Source organism: Lemur catta, chromosome 15 (assembly GCF_020740605.2).
Source record: "Lemur catta isolate mLemCat1 chromosome 15, mLemCat1.pri, whole genome shotgun sequence".
Lineage (NCBI taxonomy): Eukaryota > Metazoa > Chordata > Mammalia > Primates > Lemuridae > Lemur > Lemur catta.
In genome coordinates, this window is record NC_059142.1 from 5211266 (window position 1) to 5223591 (window position 12326).

At 48.0% G+C, this 12326-nt stretch overlaps 1 protein-coding gene across 3 annotated transcripts in view; it reads right to left on the reverse strand.

The window, feature by feature from the left end:
• The window catches only part of PIGL (phosphatidylinositol glycan anchor biosynthesis class L), a 46830-nt gene that overhangs the window by 13193 nt on the left and 21311 nt on the right, over positions 1-12326 (reverse strand). For all 3 annotated transcript variants that reach the window (XM_045526844.1, XM_045526843.1, XM_045526845.1), the window contains exon 3: positions 7494-7584. In XM_045526844.1, the coding sequence (XP_045382800.1) occupies positions 7494-7584 (91 nt within the window). The remainder of the gene's footprint in view (positions 1-7493; positions 7585-12326) is intronic.

The following is a 12326-nucleotide window of genomic DNA, read 5'->3' on the forward strand; positions in this document are numbered from 1 at the left end:
AATGTCACCAACCTTACAAATCCATCTGGTATTTGTCAACTTCCTGCTCACAGAGGCCCTCCACACACCGAACTATTCAAAACCCATTTTTGTTTACTTCTAAGTAACAACCTTCCTCTTCAACAACATCCGTGGCTCCAAATACTCCATCACTGGATAGATTTCTAAATTCATACACATGGATACAAAGAATCATTGCACCTCCATGCTGCAGTCCCCTAGTCCCACCTGGGTTTAATCCTGTCACCCTTCTTCCTCGCGACTGCAGGCTGGCCCACCTATAGTCAACTCCTGGCCTTTTGAAGGCTCCACCAGTAGGAATGATGACACCCAGCGTATTTATAGTGTGTTGTCCTTGGCAGAACCCTCTCCCATTCTTACCCCATTTGGTTCTTACAAGGATCCTAGGAGACTAACCCAAAATGACAGTGTAAGAAACTGAGGTCCAGAAACTGAGCCCTTGCCAGAAGTTCACACAAATGGGCCACCCTGGATACATAAAAACATTTTTAGCTGCTACCCTGTGTCCAAGAGGGTTTCTTGGTGAGAAGGACAGTTGCACTTCATCCACTCTCCACTCCTCTAGGTAGCCTGATAGGGCCAGTCCATGCGAGAAAAGCTCTTCCTTTCTGTGGCTTCAGGCTCTGAGACGATCTTTCAGGTTTCCGGGCACAACATCGCAATTCTCATGGAGCCAAAATGCAACTAAACAGAGAGGTTTTATTTTCCTACTCAAGTCTCCAGAAACAGGGAAATGGCAAAATCAAATCAAATTCCTAGAGACTGCATAACAATTATTTATAAAGTAGCTTCACCTTTTTAAAAAACTTCCAAGTTCTGCCGAAAAGCCAGGTGAGAGTCCCTACTTGTTCCTGTACCATCCTTATAAGCTGCGCTTTCAAGAAAGAGATCGAGGACATTCCTAATGCAAGCACTGAGCTCAGCAAACCCGTCATGACAATATTGAACTCACTTTCTTGATAAAAGGAAATTAAATGTTTTAGCAAGAGAATTTCAACATAGGATGAAATAAAAACATTTCTTTTGAGAAGGTAACTACCTATAGCGATGATTCCTAGCTCTGCCCACTGAAAAGGCCTAGAAACGATGTTTAGTCTAAGAGTGACGAGCGTCCCGAGTGCCCACATCACGGTTTTAAAAATACAATTTCTCACCGAAAGGAACCAGGGCTCCTTGGAGTGATGGCTGACTCCAGATTGGGGCAGGAAATGTGTCAGATGAACCTGAACATCTTGTCACACATGAGGACAGCAAGGAAACTACCAAAAGCTACCTGAGCAGCATCAGAAGGACGCGGGAGCGGAGGTGCCCACTGGCAAAATATGGGACAATGTGAGCATCAGTGAAGGTAGTCAGTGAAGGAGACTGCAACCCCTCAAATATGCTTGAATTCTACTAAACATCAGTAACGAAAAAAGATCAAAATATTATCATTGTGTTTAAAAGAATTTTTCTTTTTTAGAGACAGGATCTTGCTCTGTCACCCAGGCTGGAGTGCAGTGGCATAATCATAGCTCACTGCAGCCTGGAACTCATGGGCTCAAGCAATCCTCCTGCCTCAGTCTCCCGAGTAGCTGGGACTACAGGTAGGCACCACCATGCTTGGCTATATTTAAAAAAATTTTTTTGTAGAGGTGGGGTCTTGATATGTTGTTCAGGCTGGTTTCAAACTCCTGGCCTCAAGCCATCCTCCTGCCTCAGCCTCCCACATACTGGGATTACAGGCTTGAGCCACAGCACCCAGCCTCAAAATATTACTAATTGATCACTATGGCGATACTAGGCAACCAACTCATTATTTTAAAAGAATCAATATTTTTTGTCAAGACTATATTGTAGTTGGTATTGTGCTCTCCCACCAAGAGGTACATAAGGAATCAGGCTTTTAATTTACCTTCCCTATGCAAACTGTATCAGTGGATAACTAAAGGGCAGTTGAGGGTAAGTTTCTCTTTATGGAAATATTCCGGCTAATAAAAGAAGAAGTGATAGAAGTGTTACAGCCCTAATGAACTGACGGACTTAGGGACGGATCGTCAATGGCTGCTGACATCTCCCAAAGACAGACAACCAGTATTATGCACCTCCTGGTGGGAGAAGGCACCACCTAACACAGAGTCTTGTCAAAAAAAATCTGATCAAGTTCTAAAGTAGATCCAACTACCAATTTATAGGAAATACAGAGGAGAAGGGAGCATGTTAAACTACATCACAGAAGATGCATTCAGCAAAATCCAGACCCTGGGACTCTTCCCAGAACAACCTGGTTTCTTCAACAAATAAATTGCAAGGAAATAAAAAAGATGTGTGTACGGAGGTGGGGTTGGCTATAGATTAAAAGAAAATCTAAAGTCCTATTAACTGATCTTGATTCAAACCATAAAAATAAAACACATTTATGGCATGAGATAATTAGAAATGTAAAATACTGATATTAATAAATTATTAATATTTTAGGTGTGATAATGGTACCACAGGTATGTTAAAAAGAGTCCATGTCTTTTAGAAATGCACACTCAACTATTTAAATGTGAAATATGATGCCAGGGATTTGCTTCAAAATAATGCAGGAGGTGGGGGAGGTGAACATGTGTTTAAATGAAAATAATATTGACTATGATTTGATAATTATTAAGGCTGAGTGATTGGAACAAGGAGGTTCATTAAACTATATTTCTTTACTTTTATATGCTTGGAATTCCCCATAATGAGAAATTGGAAAAAAAAAGAGTTAAAGACTTACAGAAAGCTAATGATGTAACAGTGGGCACATTCGTCAAAACCCATAGAACAGAAACACCAAGAGTGAGCCGCGGTGTAAACTATGGGCTCTGGGTGATGATGTGTCAAGGCAGGTTTAGACTGTGCCAATGTCCCACTCTGCTGTCGACGCTGATGGTGGGAGGGGCTGGGGGTCTGGAGAGGCGTATGTGGGAACTACTTTTTGTTCAGTTTTGCTTTGAACCTGAAACTGCTCTAAAAAATACAGTCTATTAACAAGAAGTTAATCGCATAACTCAAATCCCTGGCTCTGATCCTACTTTCGCGTGCAACACGATGAGGGCGGGGTGGGGGGACCAAAGTCCACTCTTATCTCTAACACTAGTCAACCGCGGCACCTGGGCAAGTCGCAGAACTTTACCACCAGAGGTTGTTTCCACTCGGAATGTCTTGGTTTTCTCATGTGTGAGCTCAGGAAAGCAACACCCGCCCTACTTTGCTCTCCGGGTTGAGGTGGAGATAAAAAGAAACCACCCGAAAGTGTTGAAAAGCCGTGCCGCAGTGCATGCTGGAGCGTCTCCACTCCAAGGCCATTGCCATGGCACGGACGATTATCAGAAGGGTGCTGGGGGCACCCTGGCTGGGAGACTTAGAGCCACACGCGAGCTCAGCTCAGTCCCTCTGAAACTCTCCAAGGCCTTTGTTTCTTCCTCGGCCTGCCTCCTCCTATGCTCTCCCCCTTTCTTTCGGTTGCCAGCAGGTGGCGCTGAATTGTAGCCAGCTCTTCGGACTTCTGCAGGTTTGTACATGACAATAACGGCAGCTGTAGTTCTTCACGGCCCCAGCCTTTTTGGCACCAGGGGCCGGTTTCATGGAAGGCAGTTTTCCAGGGCGCGGGGGCGGCGCTCGGCGGTGCTGCGCGGCCGGGTTTCCAGGGGCCGCGGCCGGGACCGGGGGAGGCGCTGCGGCCCGGCGGTTGGCTGGGGACCGCGGCTTCGCAGAACCGCATCCGCTTCTCCTTTGTCCTAACCTGCAGACGTCTTTGTTCAAATGAAATCTGACCCAGACCCCAATAAATCAAAGAGCCAACGGGAGGGCTGCTCCGGCTTTTAGGACATTGGTTCTCACCTGGGGGCGGTTTGGCCGCAGGGACCCCTGGTGGCGTCTGGAGACATTTTTACCGTCGCGACGGAGGAGGGGGTTGCTACTGACATCTAGTGGGCGGAAGCCAGGGATGCAGCCAAACGCCCTACAGCGCACAGGCCACCCCACGCAGCACCCCGTCCCACCGGGAGCAGCGCGGCCCGGGCGTCCTGCTCGAGGGGAGCGGGGACTAGCGCGTGCGGCCGCCGCTGCACCCCCAGTTCACCGCCGAGGCGGAATGTCCCGGAGTAGGTGCCGACAAATATTTACTTAACGAACGGTTGAGGTGGGGGTTAGGGCCCAGGCTCTAGCCGGCTTGACACCCAGAGAAGACACTACCAAGGCCCTCCGTGGAGGGCGGCTCTGAACTTCTCTAAGCCCTGTCCTGTCTGCCGTTCCGTGTCCCTCATGACGCCCCTGCAGCGAGCGGGGCGAAGGCTCAGCGAGCGCCGCGGGGCAGGGACCAGACAGAGCCCGGTTTCCTGCGTCGTCGCACGGCGCCGACGGCTGCAGAGCGGCTTTGCTTTCGGTCTCCCGGGCCCTGCCCAGGCGAGAGGCTCTCTCCCCAGGCCTGGTTCTGCGCACCGCTGCGCTGCCGCGTCGCCACCTCTCCTTGCGCTGGCGGGACCTCCGGGCAGAATGCAAACCCGCATTAGCTCCGTGGTGGCCCGACCGGCCACGGTGTCGCACAGTCCCATACTTCTACTGTGGCACTAGGTGCAGGCCAGGGAAATCCTTCCCAACCGCGCCAGCGATAACTTGAGTTTCCTTATCATCAGCAAGTGTGCCGCAAGTAATTTGTTCAGCAAAGAGCTGTTTTAAACGATTTCCTTCCTTACAGCAATTACATCGACTCAAGAGTCTCCTGACAACAAAGGTCCCTGGGTCACTCGGGTGAACCTGAGCGGCTCGGCGCGGCAGGAAAGGCCCAGGCAGGGACGGGCGGCACCGGGGGCCGCTCTAGTTCTTGGAGACCTACAGGCGCCAGGCACAGTCCTGGCCTTGCCGACCTCACAGTCTAGGTCGTACCACGTGGTCTGCACTTTAAAGGATAAACAGCAACATATGCCTTGTGCATGATACTCTCAGCACCTGCTGTGGGAACCCCAGAGGGAAGGCTTTTTGGAGAAGAAGGTCTTGAGGCGGGCCTGGACCACAAATCGCTTCCCTGAAACCCAAATGTGGGAGGCTCTTCTGAGACCAGGACTGGCAGGCAGATCCGTCTGTGCCCTGAGGTTCCTCCCATGGATGCTCAGGGCCGAGGCAGCTGCATGGTGGTCTGAGAAAGGGACGCAGCCCCTCATGAAGGACCAACACACCAGCGTCCAGGACTTAAGGAAGGGTCAGGTCAAAGAGGGCCTTGAATTCCAAGTTTAAAAAGATGAGCTTATCCTACAAGCAGGGGTAACTGGGGAGACCAACAGTTCTTATGCACTGAAGTAGGGGAGGAAAGAGATCGTTTGGGGACTGGTCCTAGGAAACCACTACCGTGGGAAACTGCGGTGCCGGGGGCACTCCGGGCTGGCCCTGATGGCCGCTCTGTCCACATGTCTGCGCTGATGAGCCCCGAGGCGCTCTGACAGTGTGGGCTGGGGGGAGGGTAAGAGCCAGGGCAAGCCCCAGTCAGCAGGCTGGGCGTCTGCCTCCTAACCCCGCGGATCTAACCCACTGCCGTCATGTCCAGACCCTCGGGAAGGGGAAGTGAGGGAGTGTGGGCCTGAAAACTGCCGGTGACCATTTTTCTGGCTAGGAAAAGGAACGAAGCCAACACGTAGAGCAAGATGGAGAAGAGTCCTGGCGGGGTCAGGGCCCTGACCACCTGTGTCTCAGCCTGTGTGTGATTCAGGGCGAGCCAGTTAGGGGCCTCTTTTTGCCTGTGTGTACTGAGTTTCTCTTGTAGTCTGTCATCAGAAAACAAAAACAGTCTCATTAATGTATCAGTGAAAATCTGCTCTTAAAAAGACCTAACAAATCAATTCACTCAGTGAATTTGTCACTGATAAAAGCCTGATATGTTTCTCTGCCAGCAGGATACATCTTTTCATGAGGATTAATCAAAACTTAAACCAAATGAGTGGGGACTCAAATGGTGGAATTGTAGGTATTAAGGCAAGAAGGATTATTATTGTTTTTGTTAGAGGTAGACAGTAAGCCTCTTTGGCAGCTTTAAAGATGACCATGGGCTTAGTCCAGTCTTGCTGATCCCAGAAGAGCTGGGATGGGTGTCACTAGGCTTGTCCACTTTTGCAAGTGGCATCTCTGCTGTTGCTCTAATTGCAACTAAAATTTTCTTCCTGTAATGGGTATGAATTTATCTTTGTGTTTTTCTGGAGTAAAGAAACCGAGGCTTAAAATCCTAGCTTAACCACTTGCCTGTAAGGCTGGTGGTGGGAACCTCCTCCCCAATAAAAAAGGAAAAACTCTGCTAAAGGCAGATTACTCTCTGCAGTGGTAGGCAAAAGCCTGCCTCAGAGTTACATCCTGTCATTGCTAGCTGGACACCCCAGCCCAGGCTCAACCACATCGTGCTTTCTGTGACCTAGACACTCGGCCAAAAGCAGCACCTGCCACTGTTCCCAGAAAAAGCCCCCTCCACTTATGACCCTTACCGCATATAAATACCCTTGCCTCAGTCCCAGATGACTGTGACTTCCCGAGTCCCTGGAGCACTCCGCTTTCTCTCGGGGCCCGGAAACCTTGCCCGGGTACCTCCCTTGGGATCCATTACCCTCACCCTAAAACACTCCTATAAAGCCTCTTTAATTAACCCTTTCAACTCTGCTCGTCTTTCTTACTCTGGTGCCCACCATCCAAAAACCTTACATTGCCTACCTTGGGCAAGCCACTTGCTCTCTGGGAAACCTCGATTTCCTCAATGTAAAATGAGAATTATAACATTTACTTCTTCTTCCTCTTCTTCTCCTTCTTCCTTCTTCTTCTTCTTCCTCTTCATCTTCCTCCTCTTCTTCTTCTTTTTCTTCTTCTTTCTCCTTCTCCTCCTCCTCCTCCTTCTTCTTTCTTCTTCTTTTCTTTTCTTCTTCTTTTTTTAGAGACAAGGTTTTGCTCTGTCACCCAGGCTGGAGTGCAGTGGTGCGATCATAGCTCACTGCAGCCTCAAACACCTGGGCTCAAGCGATCCTCCTGCATGAGCCTCCCAAGTAGCTGCAACCACAGGTGTGCACCACCATGCCCCGCTACCATTTACTTCTAAAGTTAAAATGATCCTCCAAATGCGAAAATGCTTGGTAAAAGGCGAAGTTCTGCACAAATGGGAGTCACAGTGCAGGCTCCTGGGGACCTGGGTTTCCAGGTGGCAGGACAGAGGTGGGAGTCCAGGGGGTGATTACAGAGGACACAGTTTGGAAAAAACCTCTGCCTCTACCTGAGCAGTGGTAATTCAGTTAGTCTCACAAAAGAGCTAAAAGATATTGAAAGGTGTGTCTGTTCCTCAGTAGGTTGAGGGAGAGCACTGGGAGTTTGGGCCTCTTTATGGAGCCCGCCTGGAGAAGCACTGGGTGTGGGAGGGGCCACAGGAAAAGTTGCACAAACTGTGTGGTGTGATGGGGACCAGGACCTTGGGCTTCCCATTCAGGGAGGTGTCCCCTTACCAGGTTGATGTCATTTGCTTCTACGTGCTGGAGGAGCATGCTGGCCACGAGCTCTGTGTCCCACTGCACTCCTGGGTCATCTGGGAAATCCCTGCAAGGGAGAAGCATGACTTGAACATGTTTTCTCATCAGGCACAACCTTCTCCCTAAGCTTCAGTAGGTTGGTGCCCAGTTTTGTGACAATAATTATATTGGGAGTGGGGGTCCCTACCCTCAAGGTACTCAGATTTCAGTTAAAGAGATAAGATTTGTGAACACAAAACAAGTAGAAATCAATGCACAATCCTACACAACATACTTTTGGAGCTTTGTGTTTGTTGCTGAGGGGAAGCAATAGCATCAGTGAGACAAGGCTCTGTCCACAAGTTGGGGAGACAGATGTGTTAACAATCAACTTAAACACAAGGCAGGATGATATGCAGTTTATAAGAATAATAGTAATAGTGCTTTAATAAAAAGTACAAGCCTGGGCAACATAGCAAAACTCCCTATCTACAAAAACTAAACTAAAATAAAACTTAGCCAGGCATGGGGGCATGTACCTACAGTCCCAGATACTTAGGGGGCTGAGGCCAGAGGATCTTTTGAGCCCAGGAGTTTGAGGTTACAGTGAGCTAGGATCACGCCATTGCACTCCAGCCTGGGCAACAGACTAGATCCCATCTCTAAAAAAAAAAAAAAAAAAAACCCTATAAAAGTATGATACTTAATTTAGCCACATGAACATGTTCTGAAGGAGCCTTTACAGATGAAGTTAAGTAGCTTGCTTGCAAGGTTGTTAGAGTTGGATTTGAACCTAGGTTTTCTGACTGCAAAGCCAAGATGCTGTAGCATTGGGGAGCCAGCTAGGTCCCTCCCCGCCATCAGGAATGGGGCCTGCCACACGTCAGGAGCAGAGTCTCTACCAGAATAATCTGCAAGTTTTCTGTGTCTCCACCTGGCCATTCCACAGGCCCATCTCCTCCCACCTGCTGAAATCCTTCCTGTCCCTTTTTGGCACTTGGATCTATGGTATCAGCTGACATGAGACAGAGGCCTCAATTTGACCCCCTTTTTGGAAAATGTTATTCATAGTCTCATAAACAGATAACCAACTCTCTTCGGTTCAGGTCCTGCGGCAGCACCCACAATGCTGCTGAGAGGACATGGGCTCCTACCAGGGAGGCTGCTGTCACCTCCCTATGGGCAAAGGCCATTAACTGACCCTCTTAGGACTTGGGCAAAGGAGAGTCACTGAGGGTTTTTCAGCAGGAAAATGACACCAGCCTCAGCACTAAATAATGCTGTTATTTCCCTCCCTCCATTGGCTCCTCTGCTAACCCCTTAGGCTGCTTCTGCAGAGGGCAACTTTGTGCTTTTCCAAGCCCTGAACTGTCAGCCACTCCATGTGGTTCTCATCATGCTCCGCAGGGAGCAGGACAGACAGCCCAGCAAGGGGGGAGGGACAGGGAGAGAGGGATGAAGTAGGACCAGGACAAAGTCCAGGCTTGTTTCCTGGAATGGAGCTGAATGTGGTGTGTAAAACGCAACCTGCTGGGCTCAGATGACTGAAGGAGAAACAGATACAGGAACCACAGAAAATTCCTTGGAGTGACAATAGCTACATACATACTCCAGTCTTGGGCAGTCCACATAAATGTTCCAAGGCATCGTTTAGAAGGGAACACACCAGTGATATTGGTATGGAACTTCAGCACGTGAGAGAAAGGGGGAGAGTGGTTGGCTAAGCCTGTCAACGCTTGGTTCTAAAGTGCTGAAAGATGAACCACAAGGAGTGGGAAGCTCCTGGCTGCGCTCCATTTGCTGCCAGAGGACTGGGATCTGCTCTTGGAGGGGAGCCCCCTTGGAGCAGGCTCACAGGAGCAGGGGCTGCCCTGCCCCGACACACGTGAGGCCAGTCATTTGGGGGACTGTGGACTGTAAACATCTGCTCTGTGTGTGACACATCTGATAAGGCAGCACTGCTTCTGTGACCAAGCCCAGACTTCTTGGTCAGGCATCCAAGTTTTCCCCAACCTATTGTCTGCTTTACTCCACTTCATTTCTATTTATTTGAGAAAGCAAATGAAATAAGCTGGGTGAGAAAGCATTTATCAACTGTAAGAGGAGTGCAAATGCCAAAACAGTGGCTGTTACTGCTGCATTAGCCTAATTTAATCACCCCCCCCCTTTTTTGAGACAGGGTCTCGCTCTGTTGCCAAGGCTAGAGTGCAGTGGCATCATCGTAGCTCACAGCAACCTCAAACTCCTGGGCTCAAGCGATCCTCCCTCCATCAGCCTCCTGAGTAGCTGGGACTACAGGCGCGTGCCATGACGTCTGGCTAATTTTTCTATTTTTGGTAGAGACGGGGTCTCACTCTTGCTCAGGCTGGTCTCAAACTCCTGGCCTTAAGCAATTCTCCCTCCTCAGCCTCTCAAAGTGCTAGGATTATAGGTGTGAGCCACTGTGACTGGCTTCAGATTTCCTTATCTTTTAGAGCTGAATAATATTCCATCATGTGTGTATATAAATACAGACATATAGATATAGATATACTACATTTCCTTTATCCATTCAAGCATCAACAGACACTTGGGTTGTTTCCATATTGTAGCTATTATGAATAGAGCTTCAGTGATCACGGGAGGGAGGTGTCTCCTTGAGATCCTGATTTCAATTCACTTGGGCATATACCCAGACGTGGGACTGCTGGATCATATAGTGGTTCTATTTTCAGGTTTTTGAGGGACCCCATACTGTTTTCCATAACGGCTGTACCAATTTGCAATCCCACCAACAGTGTTCAAGAGTTTCCTTTTCTCTCCAACCTCGCCAGTGCTTATCATTTAACTTTTGGACAACAGCCATCCTGACAGGCATGAGGTGACTTCTCACCGTGGTTTCAATATGCATTTCCCTGATGAGCAGGGATGGGGAGCTCTTTTTCATGCCCCTGTTGGCCATGTGTATGTCTTCTTTGGGAAAATGTCTATCCAGGTCCTTTATTTTTATTTTGACCATGAGAAATTGATTTGGAATCAGCTATTTGGTTTTTGGCCATTAAGTTGTATGAGTTCCTTATATATTATTCCCCTATTGGATACAAAATTTGCAAATATTTTCTCCCATTCCTTAGGCTGCCTTTTCATTTTATTGATCTCGTCTTTTGCCGTGCAGAAGCTTTTTAGTTTGATGTAGTCCTACTTGTTCCTTTTTGCTTTTGTTGCCTGTGCTTTTAGAGTCGTAATCATAAAATCATTGCTAAGACAAGTGTCAAGGAGCTTTTCCCCTATGTTTCCTTCTAGGGTTTTTATGGTTTAGGTCTTACGTTTAAGTCTTTAATCCATTTTGAGGTCACAAGCAATTTCTAAGTAAATTTAAAAGGCTGATCATAGATCATAATTTTAAGGCAGGAGCAGAGCTCTTAGACAGTAAATAGTGTTAGGTGGTCAAAACCAGGCAACTGAAATCCTGTCTCCTTTATTTTACCAGAGCTCAGTCAAGCTCCCAGTATTTATGGAGATCTGTTTATATTTTCAAATTTTTCCATTACTGTGTACCTTGCACTTAGAATAGTACCTCACACATAAGAGGCACTTATTAAACATTGTTTTCCCTTATCATTTTGTAGTGTTTTCTTTACTATTTCCCTCTGGTAGCCAAGAGTGGGAGGGACTGTTCATCATTGTTAGGAATAATACAGATTATTGATTTTAGGCTACTGCCATTCAGCAGCAGCTGATTTGTGACCCTAAAAAGGGCTGAGCATATATAGATATTCTCTCCAAAATTTCCTGTGTCACCTAGCTCTGTCTGTGGTAAAACTCTAATACGACCAGCATTCCCAGAAAGATGAAGACATTGAAGTCAGAAAACAGAGCCTTCTGCTCCAATGCCCCTGGGCTCCTCCCTTCTTGTGGCATGCCTGTCTCTGTCCTCCGACAACTTGGGGATCCTCCTGCTCTTCTTTCTACACGGCCAAATCTAACACATCTTCTAGGGCCTAGCTTCAGGGCTGCCTCCTCCATGAAGCCTTCTGCAAGGAGTTTGGGGCCAACTGTGGGAGTCAGAAGGCACAATCCCCTACACTTGCTTCGCTTCTGGCATCAACCACAAGTTCAGAGGTTCCCCAAACCACCTTCACACTGAAAGCTGTTTGTTATAAGCATGGTTGCAGTTTATATCAGTGAAAGGATAAAGAATACAATCAGCCAAAGGAAGAGACACACAGTGCAGAGTCCAGGAGGGCTCCGCATGCAGAGGATCCATCGTCCTCCCTGTGGAGTCAGGGCGCAGTACTCGTGCATCAGTGTGTGACAGTCACGAGGACTACTGCCGACCAGGGAAGTTTGCCTGGGCTTTGGTGTCAGAGTGTCTGATGGGGCCCATCATGTAGGCAGGACCGACTGACTGACTGACTGCCCGTGGTTGATCTCAGCCCCCAGGCGGACTGATGCTGCAGAGCCCAAGCCCCCACCCTAAACAAAGACACTGGTGTCAGATACAACAGAGATCACCTCCCAGAAGCCAAGGACAAAGGCCAGACTTCTCTTTGGGCAAGGCCAGATTCTTTACCACATACCTTCCTTGTATTTAGGAACCTTCGCTGAACTCCACTATCAACCGTGACCCTGACCACCCTACTCAACACCCAATTAGATATAGTATTCTATTATTTTTTTGTTTTGTTTTGTATGTCTCCTTATCTAAAGTCAAAATATGAGAATAGGTCTGTGTCTCACTCTTCTATTTCTCATGCAGTTCTTAGTATAATTCAAGTCACAGAACAATTTATTTAAATAAACAATAAGCAATTGTGCTTCTCCCATGGGCAAGGCAGTATGTTGGGTAGT